Source organism: Diachasma alloeum, unplaced genomic scaffold (genome assembly GCF_001412515.2).
Source record: "Diachasma alloeum isolate Michigan unplaced genomic scaffold, Dall2.0 Dall_scaffold_00181, whole genome shotgun sequence".
Lineage (NCBI taxonomy): Eukaryota > Metazoa > Arthropoda > Insecta > Hymenoptera > Braconidae > Diachasma > Diachasma alloeum.
Genome location: NW_021680347.1, coordinates 1,831,032 through 1,847,115, shown reverse-complemented (window position 1 = coordinate 1,847,115; position 16,084 = coordinate 1,831,032). Strand labels below are relative to the sequence as shown.

Below are 16,084 nucleotides of genomic sequence, written 5' to 3'. Positions count from 1 at the left end.
GAAAATTTTTATTAAAGAAAGTCTCATAACGCGCGTACTCACCGGTTAAACCTTTTATGGCACTAGACTCGATAGACCGCGATTCTAATCACGCTTCGCTCGGTTAGATCGCGGTTTTCGGGCTCAGCGCAATAAAATATTGCATATCACACGACGATGAAAGTATTATCTGACTCATGTGATTATAATCCTCGCCTTTGGCTCGGATTATGCAGTCACATTTGTCAGATACTTTTATCGTTTGATAGCATAATGTACTGCTATATCACCATGTGTAATAAATCGTGTTTATCGCACAGAGGGGTGAAAAAGTATATTTCGATACGTGTGCGTAAAAGAATTTTTTGTCATTTCGGTCGGAAGGCAGCGCTTCACGGAGGCTAAGGAAATCCGTGAATCCCTGCCTACCTAGGGCTATTATTCCTCACGGAATAGTATATTTCGTCATTAGGCCGAAAATTTTTTTTCTGGCGAATATGAAGTTTGCAGCACGAGCCGAAGGCAAGGGCTGCAATCATATTCGTCAGAAAAGTTTTTTTTTGGCCGTATGACGTACAATATTTATTTATGAACAAAGAACAATTTATGTCTTTGGAACAAAGAATACGAACAAAGAATATATTTATGTCGTTTGGCCCGAAAACCGTGATCTAACCGAGCGAAGCGAGATTAGAATTGCGGTTTTTTTGGGCCTAATGACATAAATGTTGTAACGTGATAGAAATCATGTACTGTTCCTCGCCTGAACTGACCGCGGATTAAAGGGGGGGGGGGGAATTAGGAAATTCCCCCAGCGAGGAGTCGGATCACCCAAGGCCACATTTTCACATTTATTTCTCGTATTGATTTTATTTTTGTTTATTTTATCGCTCAATTCTAACGCTGCTGCGTTCACCACGGGTTTCGCGTGAGTTTCTCGACGAGGAGAGTGGAGCGGAGCATCGGGGAGAGCTACGAAGTCGGCGCTACGGCAGATGACGAGTTGGCACACCGACGAGCACGCACACACGCAGTAAAAAAAACCCATGGCACTAGCCGTGAACGATATTTTTCCGTAGTGATTTTCACTATTACGAGTTTGGGGAAGGGCCAATACCAATCCCCGGACGAGGAAAAGTGAAGATCAGTACGGAAATAGCATTTTTCTGGGCTGTTGGAATGGGTTTTTTTCACTTGTGTGATTGGCCAGTCTTTGCTTTCGGTTTGGACGCCAACGCTGATTGTTTCGCTCGTGTGGCCAACGCCACTCGTGTGGCGTTGGCGTCCGAGCCGAAGGTGAAGATTGGCGAATCACGCGAATTGAAAAAATCCATCGCAACAGTCCGGGACAAAATTTTTTTGTAGTGAATTTCAAATTTCCGAGTTTGGGAAATATGCAATACCAATTCCCAAATGAGGAATCGTGAGAAGCAGTACAGAAATAAAGCTCACATGATTGCAGCTCTCGATTTCGTCTCGGGCTGCAAACTCACATTCGTGAGAAAAGTTTTGTTCGGCCTAATGACAAAATGTATTATTTGACCCGTGGGAGGGGTGTAGCGGTTGCCCAAGGGGTGCTACCGTGCCAAAGGTCAAAGAACACTTTATCCACGAGTGTCAAACCCTATTTTTCATCACAAGGTGTGGAGAGCAGGATTTTGCGTACGCGGAATGCGCGTAAAGTTTAGCTTTACGCACAAGTGATGAAAAATACTATTCCCGCCCCGCGGGCGCAAAGTACACATTTCCCTCCCCATGGTTTGAAAGATAGCGTGCTAACCATGGAGGAAAAAATAGAGGAGCCTTCGGCACGGGTGGTAAGCATGTGGGTAAAGATGCTTTGTTTTACCTTATCAATCTCAAAAAAAGATTGAATCTTCTTTATGGGAAAAAGGCCTAACAAACGAATATCTCAACAAAGTTACAAACATTTTGAGTTTTGCATGTGTCGTTTTGGTACTCTTCATCATTTCACTACCGAATTCAATAAGACGTGACGAAACTTTCCCACATCCGCATCATTGAATTTCATCGCTTCTCTCACTGACATTTGCCAAATACTTATTTTGTTCGCATAAGAATGTTTCACCTATATAATTGCAAAGTTCTCTTGAAAGTCTTACCATTCAACATCATAACGAGATGCAAAACCAATTCCTCCATTCGCAGACTGGCAAGCAGTCGTTTGTGTTTTACCGCGACAGAGCATACCCCTGTACGATGCTCTTTGATTATAGAAAGCCCGATGCTACCGCATGGATTCGATGCAGGCTCGTCCAGGGACAAAAGCCAACGCTGCATGCTATACACTCACCACCAAAGATATATCTGAAGAGATTCTTCTCATCTCGCGTCACTCGCACTCGTCCCCATTTTGTAACACTCGATAATAAACTTCTGAAATCATGAAAAAAAATCCATAGGTCACACCAGAAATTCATTTCGTACCTCATAGGCATAAAAAAAACTTGAAGAATCATTGTTTATGGGTGATTAAATGCCAACTGCGATGATAATTGGGATTTTTTTCTTCCATTGCGAAATAGAGCGTTGAGGTCTAACGATGGGAGACGCGAAAGTCCCAGTCTTTGCCGCTTCGTGGTAATTACAATGAGCAATTGTTCAAAGTAATGGTTAGTTGGGTAGAAATTCATGAGGATATAGGTGGGAGATCTTTTTTCATTAAAGATGTTTATCCATTTTTCGGAAACCGAATTTTTTTCATGTTCAAGAAAAATTCTGTCATTTTTTAGGCTGATAGGGAAACACCACTAAGAAAAAAAATGCTTGATTCAATCTGAAACCTCTACTTGACCTGAGTAGGATTGAATCAAGTGGACAGTCGACTTGGATCGAGTACACTGTTAGAAAAAAAATGAAATTTCATGGACAGTTGGCTACTAATTTTCAGGACAGTTACACTGAATGCGATTTAGGGGAAAAAATCATGAAATTTCGGGTTTCACTGAAAATTCAGTAAAATTCCAGAATTTTAGGCAGCAGAAAGACGAGAATTCCTTAATTTATTTGAATTTCCAATCAAATATAAATATTCAGTACTAAATTACAATGAATTTAAAGTGAAATCTGAAATTTCATGATTTTTTCCCCCTAAATCGTATTCAGTGTCACGGTCCTGAAAATTCAAGAATATATTTACCGGCATTTTCTTGTTTTCTATTCATTTTCAGGGAAAAATGGAACTGAAATTTACAGATCTCTTTGATTTTTCTACGAAATTCTGAATTTTCAATGACGAAATTCCTTGCAACTTCAGTGGTAATTAAATTCAATAAAAATTTCCAAAAAGTGTGCTGGAAAATTGAGACAAGAATTTTTAACGGTGTATGTCCAAAAAATGTCAAGTCTAGTTGGCAACTTGATTCAAGTAGAGCTAGACTCAAGTTTCTTCTTACACAGAGAGAAATTTTCTAGAAAAATTCTAGTATGAGTACTGGAAAAAATCACAATCCACCGGATGTGAAAAATTCTGGTGCTGTTAAGGTCAAATTTCTTGGTATTTCTGGTAAAATTTCTGAGGATTTCTGTGAAATTTTCACAGAAATACGAGGAAAATTCACGTTTCCCTCAATAACATTTCTAGTGCCGGCACTGGAATTTTTTCCGGGCCGTCACTTTGCGCCTCTTTTTCCGTGCTAGTAGTGGAATTTTTCTAAAAAATTTCTCTCCGTGTACACAATAAAAAACGCAGTACAAATTCCTCACCAAACAGTGTTAAAAACGGTCGGAAATTGGTAAAAAATGTAGTTCTTGACTATTTTGAACACCGTTTGGAGTGGACTTCGCACCGTTTTGTTTCTTACTGTCTACTTGAATCAAGTAGATTCTGCATTGACACTAGTTTTTATAAACCAATATCGATTTTTTTTTCAAATACCTATTGTATAGAATCAAGTATGTAATGACTCCTCCAGACACCACACATTTTGTCTCGGTAAATTATGACATTGATGAAATAATCATGGTAAGTAATCTACAGATTATTTGAGAGGAGATAATCGAAAACGTAGTACTTGACGAAACACATCAATAAAATAAGTACTTCCCACTAATAGATTCTCCCCCGGTTGATTTTAATTTTTCCAACAACAGATGATGCAATCAATCTCATGATGAAACGCGGTGAAGATGGCATTGGGAAGAGTATTGTAAATCACAATTGGATCCATTTAAACAATTATTTTTTCAGTTATCGTCAAAAAACGATCGGTCAGATACACACATACAGACATATATCAGGACATGTTCTAAAAATAGCATATTCAAACTCAGGCTAAAATTGGGTATACTTACACAAAAAATTGGAAATTTAGGATTTGATGAATGCAATGCTTCCATTCGGAAGCAGAAAAACTTATTCTTCGTAATTATCAATGAATAAGTTTCTGAACGTAAATAAGATAAACTTGGAAAACGTTTTTTTTTCTCCGCGTGGGCTAACCAGGCAGACAACTTAGATGTTGGAAACTTTAAGGATATCCAAGTACTTCGGCTACTTTTTCTTCAAAGAAAAGCTTTTCTACTTTTGTAGTTGATCATCAGAGCTTTCATTCGAGCCCCATTCAAACCATTCATTTGACCCTCAGTTTCTGGACAGTTAACAATGATTTTATTATTCAAGCTTTGCAGGTCTGAATTTGATTCTCAACATTAAACCGTTGGAAAAAATTTAAAAAATCTGAAAAAAATTGGAAAGTTCACTTTTGGAAGAAAATTGATTAAATAATTAGGACATTGTAATTTTGTAAAATTACAAGCATTTTTTATAAGTAATTTATGAACAATCAATATTCAACCATAAAACTCATTTGTTCGGAATTGTAACAAATTTAATCACATTCAGAATTTTACCGGAAATCAATTTCATGCGTAAAAAAATAAGGTTTCCCAAAGTTTAAACAATTTTAATAATTTATTCATTAATAACGAGTGTTAAAAAAAAAAACCATTCTGTGCAAAATGTAATTTGAATAAAAATGCAGAATGTAATTTGAATAATGCTGAATATCCATGATTTTTTTCCAATTTTTTTCAACCAATGTGATTAACAAATTTGATGATCGAAAATGGCTGAATCTACAGTGTAGTATCAAACTGTTAAACATACTTGGATATCCAAGTAACTTTTACAGTTCCTCTTGTTAAATCACATGTAAACTCATGCTAACGCTAACATTTACTGCATATTATCCATCTTAATTCTACATAACAATGTGGGGGTCGTTGATTAAAATTGTTATCAATATAAATGGAGATGGTAGGAGATGAGGAATGGGCGAAGATTGACCGAGAGTGACTACACTGAGAGAAAAACGACACAGTTCTCAAACAAATCTTACTTGTGCCAAGAAAACAGTTTTTTGAAAATTATTAAAAAAAACATTTTTTTGTGCCAAACATGCAGAGAGTGCGCCCAGATGAAAAATTCTGTCACAGAAATAGATTTAGTAGTTCAAAAAAAATTGCACTCTCTGCACACGCAAAAAATGTCATTTCCAGCAATACTCCACGCACAAAAAAATTGATAGAAAAACCTATCGAATTCGTTAGAAAATTCTATTGAATTTCTATTAAACTTTCTATTAGTTTTTGGCTGATTCTATTGACATGTTCAATAGAAAACATTCAATAGAAAAAGTCAACAGAAACGGATTTTTCTATATAACTTATTCTTTCCATATATTTTCTATAGAATTTGCTCGACTCAAATTTTCTGAGTTTTTTTGATTCTATTTTTCTATTTTTCTCATCAAGAAAATCAAACGAAAAAACTTAGAAAATTTGAGCCAAGAAATATAGAAAAATTGAATTCTATTGACTTTTTCTACTGAATATTTTCTATTGAACATTTCAATAGAATCGGCCAAAAACTAATAGAACAGTTTAATAGAAATTCAATAGAATTTTCTAACGAATTCGATAGGTTTTTTTATTAAATTTTGTCGTTTTGTGTTTTGTTCATTACTCGATACTCCCCTACGTATTTTCCTCCAGAAAAATGTTCGTTTTATGCCAAACAAGGGATAGTAGTTTTTCGTTTCGGCTAATAGTCACAGACAACAAATGAACCGTTGAATGACACAGTAATAATAATATGTATGATAGCAATCTTGTGACTTAGGTATACTATATTTCTCGATAAATTTTTCTCTATATGAGATATTTTCATTCTGAAAAGGCGCCGTCTCGTGTGAATCATTCGCCCCGAGAGCCAAATATTTCGTTATTGTCGAAAGCAGAGCAATTATTCATGTTTGAGCCTTTCAAATTTGAATAAAACAACTTCTTTTTTGGCAATTTTCAACTAGCAATTTTGTTGGACCAAACAAGACTAGTTTGAGAACGTATTTGTTTTTCTCTCAGTGCAATGTTGGCCAGCCGTGGCCGACTGTCAGCTTACCCTGAGCCATTCCTCATCTCCTATACCAAGGGTCTACCAGTAGAAAAAAAATGAAAGTTTTTTGAGTGTCTGCGATTTTGGATAAACAACGTTCGTTCAATACAACACGTCAGCTCCAAGAAGACGTCATCGAACATCACCGGCGACTATTTATCACGAACAAATAGAAAATGAAAGAGTGAATCGAATTTCTCCAAGAACCTTCCTGTGCCGAATTTCTACAAAATCCACTTGACCGAGAATAAATATAGACATTTATCCAAATTCATAGCTGTTCATAATTTTATTACGAAAATGATATTCAATCTGATGTAAATTTATCTCTGTAAATAACTTTCACGGTTTTTCCTTGATTTCTCAGATTAATTTTTCTCGAATCTCCTCACAATTGCCATTGAACGTCCGAAATTCACATGTCGAAATACAATCGTGAATAATTTCGGGATATTTCCATCGGCTTACCCCAAGGACGGGATTTCTAGCTATCCATTACCATTACCATTAAAAAACAATTTAGCATTCTTCATCAACGCCCCCCGATCCCCTCCATCGAAAAGAAATCCGGTGCCCCTTGGTGTTCGAGGATGCCCACCGGCAATGAATTCCCTCATCCTCTCATTACCCATGACAATATTGACGTATTTCACTTGCAGTTTGCCAAACATGAAACCGTGAGGAATGTCATCGCAACTCGGGATGAAGCCCGATCGCTTGGGCAAACAGTGAAGAAGTCGAGTGTGTGTAATGAAAAATGAATGTACATGAGACAGTTGCAGTCGTTGAAAAAGTCATCTGGGTCTCGGGAAAGTCCATGAACGCGTGAAACTCGCTCTCATCATAAATACGTAACACCAAATGAAAGAAAAAAAAAAAATCCCGGGAGAGAGTACACCGTAACACGTCTTCGGTAGGTCGTGCGACCAAGGTCGAGTGTTATGCGATCCTGGTTTGTTTCGAATGAAATTGAAATACCGGGAGAGAAATGAAAAACAAGTGTTTATGCAGAAACCGAAAGCAAAATGAGGGGCAAAAAAAGAACGCGAGCCGAACGAAATCATTGGACACAAAGAGGCATTGGATGGCGCCTCTCAGTGCCACATGGTCGCTCGATTGCGTTATCCCGTCCACGAAAATAACATTCGATTGAGAATCGATTGAGGTGGCGCAGAGGGGAGAGGCAGAATGGTAAGAGATGGCTCCTGCATTGCTGTCCTGGCTTGCATATTTTTGGGTTTTTTCCCCCCTCGTGTATTATGTGTACACGATCAAGGTCGGTCCCCCATGGTGTATCCGCCATATCTTTGGATACCTCAAAAAGTATCCCAGTACGCGAGGACCAACAGGCACCCGTTTGCTCGCATCGGCTTCCCCCACCCCCCGTACATATTAACCGCTATACACTTTACAACGCGAAAATATCATGACTTTCACTTCTCGCTGAGTTATAAGGTTTTATTCCCTCCTCCTCGTTCTCTTATACCTCTAACCCCCCTTACCACTTCATTCTCTTTGAATTCTTTTTTTCACTCCCCATTTTAAAATACCTCAGAGTCAAGAATATATCATGTTATTATAGCTCCCTGTCTCTGAAACGTGAGTCAAACTGAATACAATTTATTATTATCGCTTTATCTCTTGATACTTGAGTAACTTTGCATTTGCCGGGGAGTTAGACGAGGATCCGGTCCAGAGGGGATAGGGGAGAGTGGTCGTTCATTCCGACCGTGAATACTCATCTCCAGCAGTGAAGATCTGGCTACTGTGATGCGCCCACCTCTCAGCAACCAATTTCTTCGGTTGTAACGCCCCGAAAAAAAAAAATTTGATTTGCAAACTTTCACTCGAGTGTTGCCCCCTGGATGTCGCGGCAGCGAGGAGGAGAGTCAGGGACGTTTTTCAAGCGCCACCGGACGCACGTTACACGATGAAGAAAAAAAAGCTCGATTTCTTCGAGAGAGAAACAAAATGCAGGGTTCGGACATATGTAGAACGCGAGCCGGGTCGAGGACGTTCGATATCATGTTTTCGTTTTTTTTACTTTTTGGTCAGTGATGAAAAATGACATAATGTCTGGGGGATTTGAAGACCGTTATGCTCTCTCCGGTCTTCGTCAAAAGTGGATGTCCCGCTTTTTGGTTTCTTTGTTCATTTATGCAAAAATTAGCTTTTCCTTTTTATTGCAAATAGGTGTTGAGACAATGGAACAGGTGGAGAGAGTTGGAGAAACAACACTGGATGACAAATAAGATAAGTGTCTGTTCGATGAAAGAAATTTGGTGAAAGCTACACCCAACCTCGGAAGGCCTTAGCTGTCACGATAAAAAATTAGGCGATAAATCATCCTACAGGAAATGAGAATTTTACGGACTTTATTTTACGTCACATTATGTGTCATTGCATAATAATTACCAATTTGGTTTTATCCTGAACAGTGAAAGTTTGAAAAGGACAATTGGCACATTGAGAGAAGAAAAAAACGTCACATGTCGATGTGTACCGTGTGCACACATCGGGGTATTCACGGAGTGATCCTCGCGTGTTGCGTCAACAATTTTGAGCGCGCAAAGAGTCGAATCCAATCGCATGATTGGCGTGAATGATTTCGATGAAGTGATTGATGAAATAATGGGGATAATCAGGAGATTTATCTCGACATGACATGATTTTTCTTTCAACCGATCACCATTATCACTGAGACTCTCACAATTACCATGATTTCATGGAGATTCAACGAGCACACGAAGGTAATTCTGCCTGCACTTCCGCGTTTACGTCGGCATGAACGTGAGAAGAATTTCAAAATCACAGGTGGAGATTTCGTAAATAGAAAAAGCAATGGATGAAACAAAAGTAATGTCTTCAATTTTAATTGAAGTAACACACCGGCTCCATGTAAGTACCTGTCTGTGATTCTTGTGGGTACGTTTATTCGAGTGTAACTGGATTTTACCCGCTAAAATATTGAGGAACTTTCACGCGCGTATGAGCACGTCTCGTTGGGCCCCCCTTGTACTGGGATATTGCTTGAGCGCGGCCAAGTAACGTTCGATCTTGCACTCGCGGTACCCCAAAAGAAACTGAAAGTACCGTTTGTCCGTGGCGACTAGCGAGACTCCTCGAGACTCAGACTGGACACATGTACTCAATACGTGCGTTACTATGTGGGCGCGATATGTGTATGTTGTACATAACGTATTAAACCCAAAAGCCCCACGCTTATTCAAAAATACGAATGTCCGAGGCAGAGACCTGAAGGGTAATGGACAAAGCGTAAGTGGTTTCCCTCGTGTTACGATAATGGTTGAAAGTGAAGCATGGAGAACATAAAATCCTTTAGTTGATTGATTTACGACGAGGCGGAAGTTGGGTTTCATTGCTCTTCGATGGTGAAATGGTGAATCGCAATCATTTTTTATATTGGTGGATATTGAATCATCTTAATAATGAGCTATTTCAAGGGAAAATCTTGACGATTGAAAGAAGTCCTGTGGATTCTCCTCTTGAAATCAGTATTTATGATACTCTGAGAAAAAGAAATTTATGGCTTGAAAATTTTCTGAGCGCAAAATATCTTGTAGTACTTGTCTTAAAGACGAGAGCCATTTCTTTATGACAACAAAGTGATTTCTCACACCAGTCTAGCCTAGTTGAATCAATTTATTCAATAGCTTTTTAGTCTGAAATCCAAAATATTTTTATGTAAAGACCACTTGTATTGACTTAATCTGAAAAGCCGCTTTTTTGTTATGAATCAATTGCCCTCATCTCTGGGACCGCTGAGGCAATCATCCTCAGAAACTAATCAATTTTAAGTTACATTAACACGCATCGACTGGAAAAAATTTCAAATCACATCATTACTCGAGAACAAATAGGGGAATATATGAAAAAACATCATTTTTCACGTTTTTTCGCATGTTTTTTGCGAATTACTAAAGAACTGCTGAGGCGATTGTCTTCACAAACTAATTAGTTCTAAGTTACATGAAGACGCATCGATTGAAAGAAAAATTGATCGAATCGCTTCAGTTGTTCAATAAATATCATTGGACAAAATTTTGATCACATACATACATGCACACACATACGTACACACACTGTTAGAAATTTTTTGAAATTTCAGTCACAGCGTCATCTGAATTTTCGATGTTGTGAGGTTCAATTCAATTTCAAATGAAAGCGCTCACTAAATTTCTCATTCATCTGGAAAATTCACGAAAATTAGGTTTGTCATGTTGAAAAATCATCGATTTTTCAATAAAAGCTTGAATTTCCAAGCTCATCATGAAAACTGAACATCACACACAATTCAATTTTCAATAGATTGAGAATTTAGAAAAGTTGTTGCCTGAATTTTCAAAACGTTCAAGGTTTTTCAGTGCGGTATGGACTTGAAAATCGAAAATTACTTCAGTATTCAAAAAATTAAATGATTCGTCAGTGATGAAATATACACAAATTTCCTGTAACCTTGCCGTTGTTAAAAATTTCAAGCTTTTTCACTTGAAATTTCAAGACTAATTTTCTAAAAGTACTCACACGTACAAACATGCCATCAAAAACGTGTCAGGATGATTGTTAGGGGCCATAAAACGTCTACAAATCATGGAAATTCCACTTTTGATTTTCGGGGTAATTATAATAACTTAGGGTCGAGAAGTTAATCAAGCCCAATGAAATTGGTAGAAATAAAGAAATGAAAGGAGTAGAAATGGAAAAAAAACGGTCACATGCATTCTTTCGGATAGGCTCGCACTGATAGAAAGGATTAGTTATTGTTGACGAATGGATTTGGTTGGAGACGAGGGTCTATTCGGTCTCACCAAATGGTCATTCGTTAATCGTTAACAAATGTACAGTCAAGCACTAAAGGTCGTGAACAGCTTGAACTTGCATTCTATGTATTCTGTTTACGAATTTTAGTGCTCCACTGTACATTTTAGGAGCCTTGTTCGACTCGATTTTCACTTTTCAAGCGAACCATTCGTTAACTATTAACGAATATTCATTTGGTCACATTCAACTCTATCATTCGTATATCTGTCTACCAAACGAGATTCGTAATAGTTAACGAATCTCGTTTGGAATAAATGAATCAGTCTATAAGTGAATCAGTCCAACAAATTTCCGAAAAATCCGCACATACATACACACATTTTCTAAAAATATCATACCATCGTGTTTCATAACGTTCTACATTATCTCCAAACAAAATTAGAAGATCGTTAAAATCAACGATTACACTGATAAAACGATTTAATTGCTGTCAACGATGCTAAGAAGCCTCGTTAACAAATACTCAATTCTTCTATCTGTTCTATCGGCGTACAAAGCTTCCATTCGGAAGCAAAAGTGGATTGGTGAAAGGAGGGAATCATCATTGCCAATAGTACTATTAGACGAAGTGAACACATGACGACGTCATTGCCAATAGTAATTGATTAATATATCTGAACAACAAATATGAAAAGATGAATGGAACGAATACAACAGAAACAAGCAGGGTAGAACTCCGATTCGGCAGAAGCCATGTGACTGTTTGTTCATGTGTTATTAGCTTTTTTTTTACCAATTCCATTGGCAATAAGCTTCCGAATGGATCCGATTTTATCTTTAAGGATGTTCTACACCCTTTCTGCCAAAATTCACGTTTTTTTAATTTTTCTGGCAAACTTATGATGGAATTGACGTGAAAAAATATAACGTTTTTGCGTTTTGTCATTATTTAATGACTGACGAAATTTTAAGGTGGTGCGAACATTTTCCTGCGTTTTCTCTAAACTTTTAAAAAGAATCACAAAACTGTAGAAAAAACGCATGAAAATTATCGCACCACTACGCAACTTCGTGAGCCATTAAAGAATGACAAACCACAAAATCGTTATATTTTTTCACGTCACTTCCATCGATAATTTGCCAGAAAAATGAAAACAACGTCAATTTTGGCTAAAAGGGTGTCGAACATCCTTAATACTATTCCGCGGACGTGTCACGCTTTTTTGTATTTCGTTTTATTATCTTTTTCGTCATAGAATCTTTAATAAACATTCATTTCTTATGAAACCGACTAATATTTAACAATATGATATAAAATAGAAATAAGCATAATTCAAAGTTGAATGACTTTTTCAATCATCTAGACGCAAAAATCATCGATCAAGTGACGAGGTGTCATTTTTGAGAAAAAACGATTTTTAGATAAATGGCTCTCTGTCATGATGTAATGAATCGATCGACCCAAAATTTTGTAGAGAAGTGAGATTCGATACTACTGATTAGTAGTCAAAATTTATGGGGTTCATTCGAACTTTTACGCGGATTACGGAACGTCAAATTTACTATGAGATGAAAAAAATAGAAAAACGTGAATATCTTGGAAACTTTGTATGGACGGATATTCATATTATGATTGATCTCGATAGGCGGCAGCAAGATGAGTATTTTGAAAAAAAAATTGAAATCGGACCAGTATTTTAGGAGATATTGAGCAAAACATTTTTCCACAAAAAGTTGAATATCTTCTAAACCACTTGTTCGATTTCGCCTACTCACGAACTCATCCTGTAATATCATAAAAGCTACAATCTCACCAAATTTCAATATCCTATCTCAATTTTTTCGGGAGTTATCGTGTATACATCAATTTTATCATAAAAATGAAAAATGCTAATTATCATCAAACTGTCCCGAGTTTCGCAGGGATATTATGACTTGAGTAGATAGATATTATCACAAGGAACACTCTGACGTCAAACAAATTCAATTAGGTAACGTAGTTTCTGAGATATTGAGGAAAAATGATTTTTGAGAAATTGTTGTATCTCAAAAACTACTTAACCGATTGTTCTGAAACTGCGCTCCGAGCTGCTCCCAAATGATAGCAATTATGTGACAAAATTTCTGATTTATAGCTGCAACTTTACTTGTCTTTTTGTTGAGATTTCTAAAAAAAAATCGAAAAATCTGCACACACATACGGACATACATACACACATTTTCTAAAAACATTATATCTTCAAGTTTCATGACATTCTACATCATTTCCAAGCAAAATTAGAAGATCGTAAAAATGACCGATCACAAGGTTTCCATTTGGAAGCAAAAAAAGGGGTAGAATTGTGAAATCGTGGTCTGAAAGGAGTGAAACAGAAAATAAATTGATGTTTTCTTATAAAAATGAAAAAATGATTCAAAGTCATATTCGAAAAATCGAGATGAATCATTAAAAATCGCAGCAATGTGAGGAATTACTCTTCACCAAATTGGCATGTAACATAAGCGCGCATGACATATTCCCGGAAAATTTAGTGTATCTCCAGAGTGAAAATAGAAATCCTTTCTCCGAGAATTATCTACACACATTTTTTGTATTACGCATGTAAGATGATTACATCGACCATCTGTTGACTCCATTGACACGTGCAGATATTTACGTTTTCTGTGCCATGCAATTCTTCAGAATTCTTCGAAAAAAGCTCCCATGAATTTTGCTACTGGAATCACTCATTTCCTTGATCAATTTACAATTAAAGAAACTGTTGGATTGGACTCATTACAACTAACCCCTCCGCAACTAAACTTTAATTAATCACAAAGAACATCTAATTCCTAGTGTAGATAAAATCATTGCATTTACTTCCTCCCAGAGCATTAAAATACTTCAAACTCTCATTAAACTTTTTCCCCTTAAAAATTGCAACAACGTGAGTAATTACTCTTCACCAAATTGGCATTGAATATAAGAGAGCATGAAATATTCCCGGAAAATTTAGTATTTACTTCCTCCCAGAGCATTAGAATACTTAAAACTCTCATTAAACTTTTTTCCTCTTGACACTCCGTTGGTCGCGCTATGACCGCCGCGCCGCACTTTTTCCGATTTTTTAAATTATACTGCAGTAAAGCCTCAGAAAAATTTGAAAAAATTTTATACCTCATTTTGAAGTATCTAGAAGCCTTATCAATGAAAATATCCGCCAAAAATTTCATAAGTGGTTAGATTTTCGAATTTTTATTCCGAAACTCCGGGCCGTGTACCGTGTATAAGGCGAATTTTCAAAAAATAATGACAACTTTGAGCTTGAATATATAATTAAGGGTAACATTGAACATAACTAATCTCACGAGACTTCTTTAAGTATACCTGAATCACTTTTGTTTTTTTTCAGATTTTTCCTAGGTCTTTCAAATTTATCATTGTCGATTTATGCTGGTGCAGCGCGGCGCTTACGGCGCGACCAACGGCATTCGTAATTTGACCAACGGAGTGTTAAGAATCGCAACAATGTGAGCAATTATTCTTCAGCAAATTGACATCTAACATAAGAGATCATCACATATTCCCAGAAAATTTAGTGTATCTCCACAGTGAAAACAGAAATCCCATTTCCGAGAAATATGTACACAAATTTTTTCATATTACGCATGTAAGACGATTACATCGACAATCGCCGATTTGTGCATAAGAGAAATAAATGATAAGTAATACGTTGACTCCATTGACACGTGCAGACATGCACGTTTTCTGTGCCGTGCCATCAGCATTAAATTCGCAGTGAGTAGTCGGCATTACTCGTTACGCCAACCGCCCCTGCGGCTGGGAAGAAAAAAAAATGGCCATAATGCAAGGTAATGGGCTTCCGCAGCTTTCTCGTAAGAAATTACGAGTGATGGCACATGACGATATTCATCTTGAGTGATGTTTTTTTCTCTTGTACTTTGCTCGGAGTTCCTTTAATGAGGCTATGACTATCGTAAGCATCGTATCGTCTTCAGTTTACCTATTGTCAGGAGGTAATTTGAACAAATGGACATGTGTACTCTATGCACACAATGCGCATTCTTCATTGTAATATCGTCGGGAAAAATAACATTTAGTCACGTTTCGATGAGTCTTGTGTTTTACCGCAAGTTTCATTGGGAGTGTGACGAATTGTCAGGAAGCGAATATAAATTGACTTTTCAGGTAACTTTTCTTTCACTTTTTTTTTCGATCGTTACTCCAGCTTGTGTGTTCTAAAGTACTACTTCCGAATGGAAACACTGTAGTCGTTGAACTTTTATATTTGATAATTTTGCATGGACATTATGTTAAACGTCATAACATGTGGAAAAATGATGTTTTGAGACAATGTCTGCATGTTTGTATGTCCAGGTGACTTACACGGAGAAAAACATTCCAGAATTTTTCAGGCGAAATTCAGGCAAAAATTACCGTGCCGTCTGGTAAAGTGGGTTCAATTGTCTAGCACCAGAAAAATTCCGGTGCTGCATAGTAAAAATTCCGGTAACGCACAATAAAAGCTTGATCCCTGTTTTCTATTACATGATAAATTTCATTCAATAGTTAAAAATGAGTAAACATTGTCATTCAGCATATCATCCTATTAATTTTATTTTAACCTCTCCTCCACATCCTCTCTCCCATATTAAAAGCGGAATGCGCGGCAAACGTATGTGGAACGTTTGACAGGCCAATGTATATCTACAGCGTTATACACCTCATGAAGCGAAAATAAAGGGCACTTATTTTATTTCTTAACCGTTTTATCACAACACTAATTAATATTTCACTGAATTGATATTATGAAAAACATTAACCTGGGGTTTCAGTAAGGAGATATGTGAGAGAGGAGGCTAGAGGAGGCGACGGAATAAATCATCTGGTCACGTTGAGTCGATGTT

The 16,084-nt window shown here is 37.1% G+C and overlaps 1 protein-coding gene across 2 annotated transcripts in view; it reads right to left on the bottom strand.

The window, feature by feature from the left end:
* The window catches only part of LOC107045839, a 31,623-nt gene that overhangs the window by 11,412 nt on the left and 4,127 nt on the right, over positions 1–16,084 (bottom strand). The window contains exons 1-2 of one of the 2 annotated variants that reach the window (XM_015268239.1): positions 9,301–9,371; positions 2,103–2,376 (exon numbers count right to left, since the gene is read on the bottom strand). In XM_015268239.1, coding sequence (XP_015123725.1) covers positions 2,103–2,188 — 86 coding nt within the window. In that variant the 5' untranslated portion in view covers positions 2,189–2,376; positions 9,301–9,371. Of the gene's footprint in view, positions 1–2,102; positions 2,377–9,300; positions 9,372–16,084 lie in introns of those variants that run through there. The other variant, XM_015268228.1, reaches the window with a different exon arrangement.